We start from the raw sequence: 12,438 nt of genomic DNA on the forward strand, positions 1-12,438 counted from the left end.
AGGAACATGGTTGAGGTTACGGGAAGGCAGTCTGCTCCGTCGTAAAGTCAGAAGTGGGATGTTCGCTGCTGGTCGCACAATGTTCAGCACCATCCGCGACTCCGATGCTTAAAAGCAGCCCCTGCCCAAATGCAGCAAGACCTGGACAATATCTAGGCTTGGGCTGACGAAAGTTACGTAAGAACGAGGAGCAGGAATTCGCAATTCACTGCGATCATGGCTGATCTCGTCCACAATCCTGCCCGCTCCTCATAACCCTTCATCCCTCGACTAATTAAAAACCCATCTCTCTCTCCTCGCATTTGTTCACTGTTCGGGCATCCACAACACTGTGGGCTGGAGAATTCCACAAATTTACGACCCTATGAGTGAAGTAATTCCTCCTTATTTAAGTGACATTGTTGCCTCACACGAGTCAGGCAATGACCATCTCCAACAAGAGACAATCTAGCCTTCCCATGACATTCCATGGCATTATCTTTGCTAAATCCCCATAATCAACATCCTGGGAATTCACATTGACTAGAAACCGAAGTGGACTAGCTATAAAATACAGTCGCTACAACAGAAGGTCAGAGGCTGGAAATTCCGAGGCGGGTAACTCCGCTCCTGTCTTCAAATGCCTGTCCGCATCTACGAGGCACAGGTCAGGAGTGTGATGGAATACTCTCCACTTGCCTGGATGAGTGCAGCTCCAACAACACTCAAAAGTTCGATTGTCACCCCATCCGTAAACCTTCACTCCCACCGCCACCAAGGAACAGCGGCAGCCGAGTGTACCATCTGCAAGATGCACTGCAGCAACTCACGGACGTTCCTTCGACAGGAAGGGCGGCAGATACCTGGGACGCCCACCACCTGGAGGTTCCCCTCCAAGTCACTCACCCCCCTGACTTGGAAATATATCGGCCGTTCCTTCACTGTCGCTGGGGCAACATCCTGGAGCTCCCTCCCTAACAGCACAGTGGGTGTACCTACACCTCATGGACTGCAGAGGGTCAAGAACACAGCTCACCACCACCGTCTCAAGGGACAACTAGGCATGGGCAACAAATGCTGGCCTTGCCATTGTTTTGTTATGTTTCCTTTGTAACATAAGCGGCTTCCTTGTGGTGCATTTGTCAAGGAAGGTCGAGACGTGTAAATAATGTCAACTCATTTATTTACACTATGTCCACTTTTCTAACTTGAGTTCGACACTACTGCTAATCCTATTGTAGCTACCTAACTGACTAACCAGCTGCTGTCTTCCACGTGGTGGGTGTGATAATGGATCAACCCTGTGCCTCTCCTCATTGACTGTCTCCACTGGCCAAAGGGGGGGCAGATCATGTGTGTGGTGTCCTTTATGTATGGGTTGGTGTAATGCCCCCCTGTGGTCGTGTCACCTCCTTGTGTATCGTGAATGTCCATTGGTCGCCTCCTATCTAACTTATCTATTGGTTGAGTGTGTGTGTGTGATGTTTCTGGTGCTCCCTCTAGTGTCTGTCTAGCTTACATGTATTTACAGTGATGCACATCACCACGGCCATCATGAAGGAAAAAAAGTGTCACGAGGTTCCAATGAAATGAAGCTGACCTCTTTGGGAAGTTGCAGAGATTTTGAAGCGATTGAATGTCTCATGACTAAAACAAGGGATTAGGAATCCCTTTTACCAAAAGGATAGGCAAATGGTGGGGCACAGATATGATGTCCCACCACCCAGATGTATTTGCAGTGGAGGAAGGCCGAACTCGGCTCTTAACCCTGCCCACCAGCCTGCACAGGTAACTTCCCAATTAAATAGAGGAACAAATACTTTTGAACTCTGGCTCACATTTCGCAGTTATGTTTGGGAGAATTGCCCGACAGCTTCCTTGCCCTGCCGCCTTCTGCTGCTGAGGGATGAGGGTTGGGTGAGGTTGAAACTGGGGGAAATCCAATCCACCACATTGCCAGGCACGTGTGGGCAGCTATGGATTTGGCCAAGTGTTGGGCGGACCTTGTGGGGGGGGCTTTAATACAGATGAGGCCCTGCAATTGGCGGTAAGGTTCATTAAGCAGTCGATTTAACGGACAGCAACAATACGCTTAAACATATCTCTTGTTTTCTTTGTGCAGTTCCACTGTGCCCATCAACTATCTGAATGGTGCCTGCATCACATCTGTACAAACTACAACAACGTGTGTCGCAAGTTTCCCAGGGAAATGAAGGCCAAGTCTCCAGGTAGGTCTCCGCTACCCTTTCTCATTCAACAGCGCCCACACAATGGGCCTCACCTTCCCACTCCAGCCATTGGAATGTCCGGCAGATGCACTCGACGCCTCACTTTTTGCCGTGAGTGGTTGTGGTCTGGAATGCGTTACCTGAAAGGGCGGGAGAGGAAGATCCAACACTAAATTTGAAAAGAGAATCGGATCTCGGTTTAAAAAGGGCAATGGGAAAAGAGCAGGGAAGTGGGACTAACGGGAGCTCATTCCGCGAGCGAGCAGGGGCGCGATGGGCTGAATACGTGGCGGTCTGCTCTGCTGTATGAATCGATGAGTTCATAGCTGGTGTTTATTTCACTTTTGGGGAACATTGTTGGCTGTTTCCTTTGACGGTAAAGGTGCCGAATGTCCCATTCTTCCCCTGACATTTAAGATTACCAGACCGTTTGAATACATACTGTGATGTTGACTGCTGGAGAGAAGGGAATAGAGCATTTGCTTGTACCGGGCTCAGGTGCACTGCTTGGAGTCCAGGCCTCCCATGCAATGCACAACCTCTGCACCTGGCCACCCTTGGTCCTTTAACATTGAACCAGGAGGGAAGCTGATGGCAGTGAGTGACTAAAATGCTCGCCTTTTCTCCGCTGACACATAGTGACTTTGGGACCCTGGAGGTTTTGTGGAAAAGAAAATTGCATTTGTGTCTCTCAAGACCTCAGGGTGGCCTGAAGCAGTGGAAAGCCTGTGAATTATATTCACTGCCTTAATGTCGGAAATGCAGTGCTCAATTTACGCACAGCAAGATTCCGCAGATGTGATAGCGAGCAGGTAATCTGTTTGGTTAAGGGGTTAATATTGACTAGAACACTCGCAGGGGGGCGGGAAATAACCCTGCCCTTCAATTGGTAGATGGGATGGGATGAGAGGTTGGATGAGGCCTCACAGGGCAGCATGGTCGCACAGTGGCGAGCACTGTTGCTTCACAGCTCCAGGGTCCCAGGTTCGATTCCCGGCTTGGGTCACTGTCTGTGCGGAGTCTGCACGTTCTCCCCATGTCTGCGTGGGTTTCCTCCAGGCGCTCCGGTTTCCTCCCACAAGTCCTGAAAGATGTGCTGTTAGGTGAATTGGACATTCTGAATTCTCCCTCTGTGTCCCCGAACAGGCGCCGGAATGTGGCAACTAGGGTCTTTTCACAGTAACTTCATTGCAGTGTTAATGTAAGCCTACTTGTGACAATAATAAAGATTATTACTACTAGATTTCTGCAAACTTATGCTCGAGGAAATGATTCCTGATTTAAGACCATAAGACATAGGAGCGGAAGTAAAGCCATTCGGCCCATCGAGTCCACTCCACCATTCAATCATGGCTGATTTCAACTCCATTTACCCGCTCTCTCTCCATAGATAAGACCATAAGACATAGGAGCGGAAGTAAAGCCATTCGGCCCATCGAGTCCACTCCACCATTCAATCATGGCTGATTTCAAATCCATTTACCCGCTCTCTCTCCATAGATAAGACCATAAGACAGAGGAGCGGAAGTAATTGCCCCCGAAATAGCTCCCACTTTGTCCCTTTATTTCGATCATGCCCACCAACGGGGGAATAAATTTCTCTGCATCGATTCGTGCAATCCTTTTAATGTTTTAAATACTTCGATCAGGTCATTGTACAATCTTCCACGCTCCAAGTCACTCCACCCAACCTGCCTTCAAAACTGAACACTTGTGTCCTGAATTCACTCAGTGTTCATATGGCAATTAATGTCTCTGAATTGCACTCCGGTTAATGATTACTTTTTTAATAGCATTGTTTATGTCTGGCTGGGTGACATTCGACTGCGGCCGAGGGGGAGAGTGCGAGACACACCAGGAAACTAATTGACAGAAAGAAAGACACCAGGTGCCTGAGCAAGAGAAATGCGTATGGCGCGTCAAAACAAAAATTCAATATAGATCGCGCCTGTAACCTCGTGTTTCTAAAGAAAAGGCCACCCTGACAGCATTTGGCTGCGGGCCACACAAGGGAATATGACGACAGGTGAGGAAGCGTTTGATCAGAGAGCGGACCATCTTTGAGCCAGGGATAGAGGAGTAGTAAGAGATGGAGAGATTGAGGGAGTGAATTCCACGGTTCAAGGCCCAGCCAGCTGAAGGACTGGATCAGACCACGTCTGCCCTCTCTGGTGGGTGCGAAAGAGCCAACGGCAACCATCCAGAAAAAGAGCAGATGCCTTCTCACCTGTGGTATGACCAATATTATTAAACCTTGTCTGGGTGGGATCTTCCTGTGCGCTCTAGTTGTATTTTATTGGTGGTAATGGAATGTCCGGAGGTCATGATAGGCGTTACGGAAATCTAATTTATTTTATCAACTGATGGGGAATTGTCCTGGGCAAGTCGGAGGGGTTAGTTCCAATCATTGAGGTCAGAACACAACATTAATGCTCTTGTTGACATGTCCCTTTCAGGAAACCAGGACTACTTTGAGAAGCACCGCTGGCCTCCGGTCTGGTTCCTGAAAGAGGATGACCATTACCGGCGGGCCAGGAAGGAGCGTGACAAAGAGGATTACTTGTGTCAGAAGCGGCAGCTCAAGCGCAAGTGGTTTTTCTGGAACTCCAGCTCGCCACCAACCGCCTCGTCGTCCTCGACTGTGGTTTGAAGGCGCGCCGTGGATTGCAGGACCCCCTTTTTCAACGACACCAATAACCAGCCGGGTAACCCGGGCGGGCCGCAGTCTGGAGGCGCCGGTCCCGGGCCGGCTGAATCCCCCTGCTGTGGGTTTTCATGGCCAGCGGGCCAGAGTGGTGTGGAGCGGCAAAATCCTGAAAACCGAAGCGAGCTTTCATTTTCCGACGGCCAGTGCTCACCTCGCTCTGTTGCGCGCGCGCGCACTGACACAAAACCGTACAGGTGGGGCATCAATAGACCCAAGCTGGACCCCCTCTTTCTTCCCCCCCCCCCCCCCCCCCATGGCTATTGGCCACAGCGCTGGTTCAGGTCGAGATATGCCTTTGCATGGATCCTGCTGTGGCTGAAGCAGTTTGAGTAAAACCTGGTACGTTCCAGGGTTCCTATTTGGACACCGATTCGATGGTCCACGCCATTGATACCTCCAGCTGATACCGAGTGTCGAAAATAGAGAGGGGGGCGGGGGAGAAAATCAGGGTTTCATCCACTGGAAATTTACCACCAAAATACTTGTTCTGCTCCCGCGTGTCAGTCACCGATGTGAGCGCGTCCACTTGATTTGGAAAGCAGTTGCTGAATTTGGAATTTATACTCTGCACACTGAACTCGTGCACAAAATGTAGATATTTTGTATTTCAAAGGAGGACGAACAATACCTGAGCTGGACGTTTATCAGTGAACAGGTCTTCATCAGGAGAATGGCTTCTCCCTTTGTCCATGACAGTATTCCGAGAGGAGGTGCGCTGAGGTGACGCACGGACACACGACGCGGAGGATTTTCTTCCCTGGCAGCGCGGAGGAAGCTCTCCATTTTTGCAGGCTCGGCCTCTTTTTTTTTTTGCGGGTGTTCCTTTTTACAAAAATGGCGAGACCGAACCGCAAAGAACGCATTTTCGGTTCCCCAGGGCTGCCACCGTGACTGAACTGCACTGACATCGACGGCACGGGACACGTCCTGGAGGACAGGCCGGGGAGACTGCCACAACAGCAGAAAAAAAAAAAAAGCGAAGGGGCCTCCGCCGATATTGGCCACGCAGTCGCAGGTATTGAACGTTGCTTCATGACCTGTCGCAAGGGTCTTCTACAGGTCCGGCCAATTGGGAATCAAATGGAATCTGGAAGGCGTTAATTTTTCCCAGCTTGTGATGGGGAAAGTCATGTAACCAATTGTGGGCATGGGATAGCTTTAAATTTGAAGCTTAAGTATAGCAAAATATATATATGTAAAGCAAAGAAATGAATGGCCAGTGGCTAGCCCATGTACCATCTGTGCCTTCCTTGTGCTTGCGCAGTGGGTGATGCATTGGTGCTGGGAGCCTTTGGGAAGTACTGCACTGGTTCTGAGTGTCTAATGCAACAAAACCGGGCGTCCAACCGGTGTTGGAGGGGGAGCTGGGTTTTTTTTAAATCGTTCATGGGACGTGTGCGTCGCAGGCTGGGCCAGCATTTATTGCCCATCCCTAATTGCCCTTGAAGGAGGCAATTAAGAGTCAACCACGTTGCTGTGGGACTGCAGTCACATGTAGGCCAGACCGGGTAAGGACGGCAGATTTCCTTCCCGAAAGGACATTGGTGAACCAGGTGGGCTTTTGTGACAATCGACAATGGTTTCATGGTCATCATTAGACTTTTAATTCCAGATTTTTATTGAATTCAGATTTCACTATCTGCAGGGTGGGGGGGGGGTTTGAACCTGGGTACCCCAGAGCATCACTCTGGCTCTCTGGTTAACTAGTCCAGTGACAATACCACTACGCCATGGCAGGTGAACCATGCCCATTTATTTTTGGGGGTGGGGGGGGTGAGGAGTTGGTGAACCTTTGGGAGGTGGTGTTCAGGAACATATCGAGGATTGTAGGGTTTGAGGTGAAGCTGGACCCCCATTGGTGCCGATCTTTGGGTGTGGGAGGTGGCAGAGCTGCTGGAGGGGAGGGGCCGATGTTGTGGCCTTCGCCTCTCTAATTGCCCAGCGGTGGAAACTTTTCAATTGGAGGTCGGCTACGCCACCGGGGGGGGTCACGGCATGGCTGGGAGCTCTGTACGAGTTATTCAGGTTGGAGAAAATCAGATTTGTCCTGAGGGGGGCGAAGGAGGCCGTACGTGACTATATTTGAGGAGCTGTTTGTTGGGAGGGCCGGGTAGGTAAATGAGGGTAATGTATAAACTGTATACTCTGTTGGATGTTAAGGTTGTGTCATTATGTTGAACAAGTTTGGAATAAAATACCTTATTCAAAAAAAAAGGAATCCCTGCAGTGCAGAAGGAGCCCATTCGGCCCGTCGAATCTGCAAGTCAAAGTGTCCCCGTATCTCGCGAAATAGTTATGTGAGAGCAGAGTGCCCAACAAAGCTGATTGTGAGCTGTTGCAATTTTCCCAATGGCGGGAAGCCTGGGATCTGGGGAGTATCAGCTGATGCTGCGGAGTCTGTGGGCTGTAAATATTCCAGACGGAACACTCGGTCCCTTTAACGTGGTCATTGTCAGAACCTGAAGCGTGGCTGTCTGTCCCCCTTGTGGGTTCGGAGTGAGATTTCTTTACCCAAATAGGGAGTCCTGTCTCGGGTGGTTATTGCACAGAAAGTGATTGAGTTGACCAGCAAAGTGATTGTGAAAATATTTTAAATGTTGTCAATTGATAGGTTTTCTCCCGGGAATGTCGAGAGCCTTGTGTAAATACACCGGAATCTGGAATCCTTGCACGCAGGTGTTTTCAAAACCCTCTCTAGCTTAAAGACACAGAACGCTTCAAAACTGTTGTGGAATGTTTGTGATTTGCAATTGCTTCATCTGGGACTCGGGCGACTTCACTTACTTTAAGGACAGACTGGAAAAGTCTGAAGAGTGATTGTGGTGGACGGGATAAATTGATGACTTTGGATGGACTGAGGAAGGAGGCCTGGACTGGTACTGTTGCAGTAACCCCCGGGGTGTGTCAGCATGGGCAATCTGGTGAGGTCTCTCCGAGATCAGGCGGTGTGGGGCTGGAAGACGCTGGAACTATGCATACTTCTGGAGAATGGTTCATTTCGAGCAGCTTGCAAGGACCCTACCTGATCCTTTACCCCTTAGCTTTACCCCTGCCACGCGCAATTCACGACTTGCAACCTGAGATGGAAAATGCAAGGTGCAGAAGCATTTTGCTGAGTGCACCCATGGCGACATGTCAAGGGAATACCTGCCGTGAATGAAAGGCATTGCCATTATACAATCGTTACGGTGGTGGACCGTTTCTGAGTTCGGAATTCTTGGAACAGATTTCAGAAACATGCAGAGTATGGGCCCTTCAATAAACCACATGCAAGAGCTAACTTATATCAGCTTAGCTTGCAATGCAAGTGTATTGGAAATGGGGGCCCAATTTGAACCTCCCCTCGCCTCCCGAGAGATTGACAGGATTGGGTGCACTGCTGGTTTATTTCCCTCTTGCATTGAAGACACTCTTACATTGAGGGCGGCACGGTAGCACAGTGGGTCGCACTGTTGCTTCACAGCGCCAGGGTCCCGGGTTCGATTCCCGGCTTGGGTCACTGACTGTGCGGAATCTGCACCTTCTCCCCGTGTCTGCGTGGGTTTCCTCCGGGTGCTCCGGTTTCCTCCCACAAGTCCCGAAAGACGTACTGTTAGGTGAATTGGACATTCTGAATTCTCCCTCTGTGTACCCGAACAGGCGCCGGAATGTGGCGACTAGGGGCTTTTCACAGTAACTTCATTGCTGTGTAAGCCTACGTGTGGCACTAATAAAGATTATTATTATCAGTGCAGAGCGACACTGGGCGTTCATCTCAATGCTGTGGGTTAGGTTTAAATTACCTCCTCATAACAACCGGAGCAGTTGCTTCCTGCGTCGTCACTGATCCAGGCACAACACATAACAATCCAGCTGCAGTAGTTCTCATGTACGCACTGCTTTGTGCCTTGAGAAACATTGAGACAAGGGGTAGGCCATTCAGCCCCCAACGACTATCTCACGATTCGGTTTGACTATGCCTGAGCTGCATTGAAGCTGGCCACCTGTCCATTTTGCTTCCATATCTCTGAATGTTGTTGCCTTACAGAACCTGTCGATCTCCCATTTTCACATCTCCAATTCCCAGTTGTGACCCTCGAGTGTCGACGACATCTTACGGGAGAGAGATTCGTATTTTCAATTTTTAATCAGTGAGGGAATCGAGGGTTGTGGGGATAAGACGGGGAGGGGCGGGGGGGGGGGGGGGGTTGAAACTGTTGAAATTAGATTTTTACAAGGGATCCAATCTTCTCCGACGTGTTAGTAAAGGGCCCCAGTGACGTTTAGTCGAGAGAAAATGTGTGCCCAGGACCACAAAACGTTTTTATTTTTTGGTGTTTCCCTATCTGGTGGGAGAACGCCTCTGTCGTTAAGGCGGACTTAGCAAGGAGCGCAAACACCTCGACACTTCGGTGCACACTTTGTCAAGGGCCAGCAAAGTCCAACAAACAGGTCTTTCATTCCAGCTGTTAGGATGAAGAGCAGAGGAGACAGGAGGATGTGAGGGAGTCAGTTGTTGTAGTGTGAGAATGTGGAGGGGGGGGTGGAAGTGGACCCAAATGGAGGTGGTCAGGTCTAGGCTACGAGGAAAGGGGGGGGGGGGGGTGAAGCTAAATGCATAATTCCTTTCCCAAGGGCCAGCACAGGCAGGTTGGGCAGAATGGTCTCCTCCTAAGCTGTACAATTATCTGAGCAACACATTTGTCCCAGCTCTCTCTCTCTGGCTGAGAGAGGATATTGCCCGGGGACATCACACAGTGTTGTTGGGGGTCATGCTCCTGGACAGAATGTTTGTTTTAAAAACTCCACTGCTGTAACATTGCTCCTCCACTGGGTGTCGCTCACGGGCTCCAGCCAGCACTGAGTGGGCTTGGCTTTGTCCTGGGGGATGGAAGAAAGCTATCTGCTGCCCACTGACCAGTACTGCCCGCATAGCCCCGTCTGCCACTGAGCACAGAGTTGTGGTTTAACCATGAATGGGGAGCAGTGAGGCAAGAGCGATCATCACAGCAGAGGCAGCAAGTACATTAGTCCCTCGGCCAGGGAGGATCTGGCCCTGGGGTGCCAGCCGCCAAACAGGTGACGGTGTTTGTCGTAATTCTGCTGTGATTTGGGTGCAGGGCTCTCTCGCCACATTCTTCCTCAGCGGCTCTGCAGTCCATCCCATTCCCTGTCTGACAAGCCTCAACGAGATCGCTTGTCAATCTTCTCAACTCCACAGTGCGTGTCCTGGAAAAGCATTCGCTTGTCCCCGAGCCGGACAATCGCACCCGGACCACAGCGTCGATGCAAACCAAGCGGCCCTGCCGAATGTAAGTCCCGGGAGCGGGCCCTCGACCCTGCTGCACCATTCTGGAACATGGGGGCACACCTGGTGTGATCCTGAAGTATGTGTTGAGTTGGCAAACCTCACCCAGTGCACCAGTTTGTTGGAGTGAGGGGGGGGGGGATGGTCAACAATTACCCTCAGTACCTCGGGCGATGCCACCTGTTATATTCCGTGTGGTCGGAGGGCAGCACGGTGGTGCAGTGGGTTAGCACTGTGGCCAAACGACGCCGAGGTCCCGGGTTCGATCCCGGCTCTGGGTCACTGTCCGTGTGGAGTTTGCACATTCTCCCCGTGTTTGCGTGGGTCTCGCCCCCACAACACAAAGATGTGCAGGCTAGGTGGATTGGCCACGCTAAATTGCCCCTTAATTGGAAAAAATGAATTGGGTACTGTCAATTTATTTATTTTATTTTTTTTAAATTTAATGTGTGTGGTCAGGGAGGGCTGATTGGAGGAGGACAGGCCTGGGTGTGCAGCCTCTGCAGTCAAATAGCCCCCGGTTTGCCGTCGAGGCTCTCAAAGGCATAAAAGAGAAGCTGCTGAGCTGTAACCCTGCCATTGGCAAGTGCCTTGAGGGGAGTATATATATATATATATATATTAAAGTATATATTCTGAGAACCCTTCACCCCCCCCTCCCCCCGCCCCACCCCTCCCCGGGGACAGAACATCATGACCGCTGCTGCCAGTTCGACTTCTCAAACTTGAGCCACAGGTCCCGAATCGACATTGAGTTTGAGGATGAGAAATTTGTACCAGCATGAACATTCTGACTGGGGAGCTAAATGGAACAGAACTCTCTCTCTCTCTCTCTCTGCATGGGAAACTTCCAGGGTCCTGTGGACATTCATTTTACTGGTTTCACACACGGTCCAATATTACTCCCCCCACCCTCCACTTTAATGGAGCGGAAATACAGGCAACATCACCTTGCATTTATATAGTGCCTACAACTTAGAACAAAGGGGGCTTGGCAGGAGCAGGAGCGTGGGGAATTTGACATGGAGCAGGACAGGCGACCTCGGCCGACGAGGTGGCTTTGCGGAAACATCCGAGAGGAGAGAGGGGCAGGGAGGTCCGGGGGGGGGCGACGCGGTTCCCTGTCTTCGGAACCCGGGCAGTGAAGGGCGCGGCAGCCAAGGTGGAACGGTGGAAATTGGGGAATGCCGGGAATTGGAGAAGGGCTGCAGATGTGGGCGGGGTGAAACCGACGAGGCGTTTCCCGTCGCAGGTGCCCCCTTAAGTTGTTGTTGGCTCTCAGCCCGCCTTCAGGTCCTCCGAGAATTCTAAAGTGCTGGATACTTGTATTCCACCAGTGCTGCCCAGCTCTGGCTGTGCAACCTGTCCATTTCTACCTTATCACTGTATATTTATATGTTGGATAACTGCTTGATGTAGTGACGAGATGAACCCGTGTGTTGTCTTTTCTTATCCTCAATTGACAATTGCTGTTAGATATTTTCAACGCGGAGAAAATATTTTTGTACCTGTTTGGTGGTGTTGCTGATGTGTTGATGAGGAGAGGAGGAAGTGGAGTATGTGGCACGTGCAATAGTCATGTATTAAAAAAAAGGAATTGGAATTAACCCCTGCTTCCTGCTAATCATTTTTAAACCACATTCACAGTGTTTGATTTTCCAGTGTCCCTGCCCGACAGACCGATTCGGGGGCAGCTCTGGGGCTTTTTGAGTGGTCGTCACTTGAGTGCCCCTGGGAGCTGCGTGGGGGACACACATTCTCCCTGCTCTTCCTGAAGAACAGAGTCGTTTCCGCAGCCCCTGGATGCCAAGTCTCTTCACAGCCCTTCCCAAATACAAATTTATCCACTTTCCGAGCATTCCACAGTTTGGGCTCTAAATATTGGAGTGGGAAGAGGGCGGCACGGTGGCGCAGTGGTTAGCACTGCTGCCTCACGGCGCTCAGGACCCGGGTTCGATCCCGGCTCTGGGTCACTGTCCGTGTGGAGTTTGCACATTCTCCCCATGTCTGCGTGGGTTTCGCCCCCAGAACACACAGATGTGCAGGGTAGGTGGATTGGCCACGCTAAATTGCCCCTTAATTGGAATTTTGTTTTTTAAATGTTGGAGTGAAATGAACATCTCCAAGCTTCCGACTGATTTTGTGTGGACGAGTTCCCATTATTCCCCATGTTAGGTCACGTGTCAGCCCCTTGCGTCCGGACACTCCCAGTCACGGACTTGATCAGTCTTTTCTCA

General features: G+C 50.7%; 1 protein-coding gene across 2 annotated transcripts in view; it reads left to right on the forward strand.

Moving 5' to 3' along the window:
- LOC140396834 (rho-related BTB domain-containing protein 2-like) overlaps positions 1-11,808 on the forward strand; it is a 60,769-nt gene extending 48,961 nt beyond the window's left edge. For both annotated transcript variants that reach the window (XM_072485590.1, XM_072485591.1), the window contains exons 9-10: positions 2,102-2,207; positions 4,664-11,808. In XM_072485590.1, the coding sequence (XP_072341691.1) occupies positions 2,102-2,207; positions 4,664-4,857 (300 nt within the window). In that variant the 3' untranslated portion in view covers positions 4,858-11,808. The remainder of the gene's footprint in view (positions 1-2,101; positions 2,208-4,663) is intronic.
- The last annotated feature ends 630 nt before the right edge of the window (positions 11,809-12,438 follow it).

Source organism: Scyliorhinus torazame, chromosome 20 (genome assembly GCF_047496885.1).
Source record: "Scyliorhinus torazame isolate Kashiwa2021f chromosome 20, sScyTor2.1, whole genome shotgun sequence".
In the NCBI taxonomy this organism is placed as follows: domain Eukaryota; kingdom Metazoa; phylum Chordata; class Chondrichthyes; order Carcharhiniformes; family Scyliorhinidae; genus Scyliorhinus; species Scyliorhinus torazame.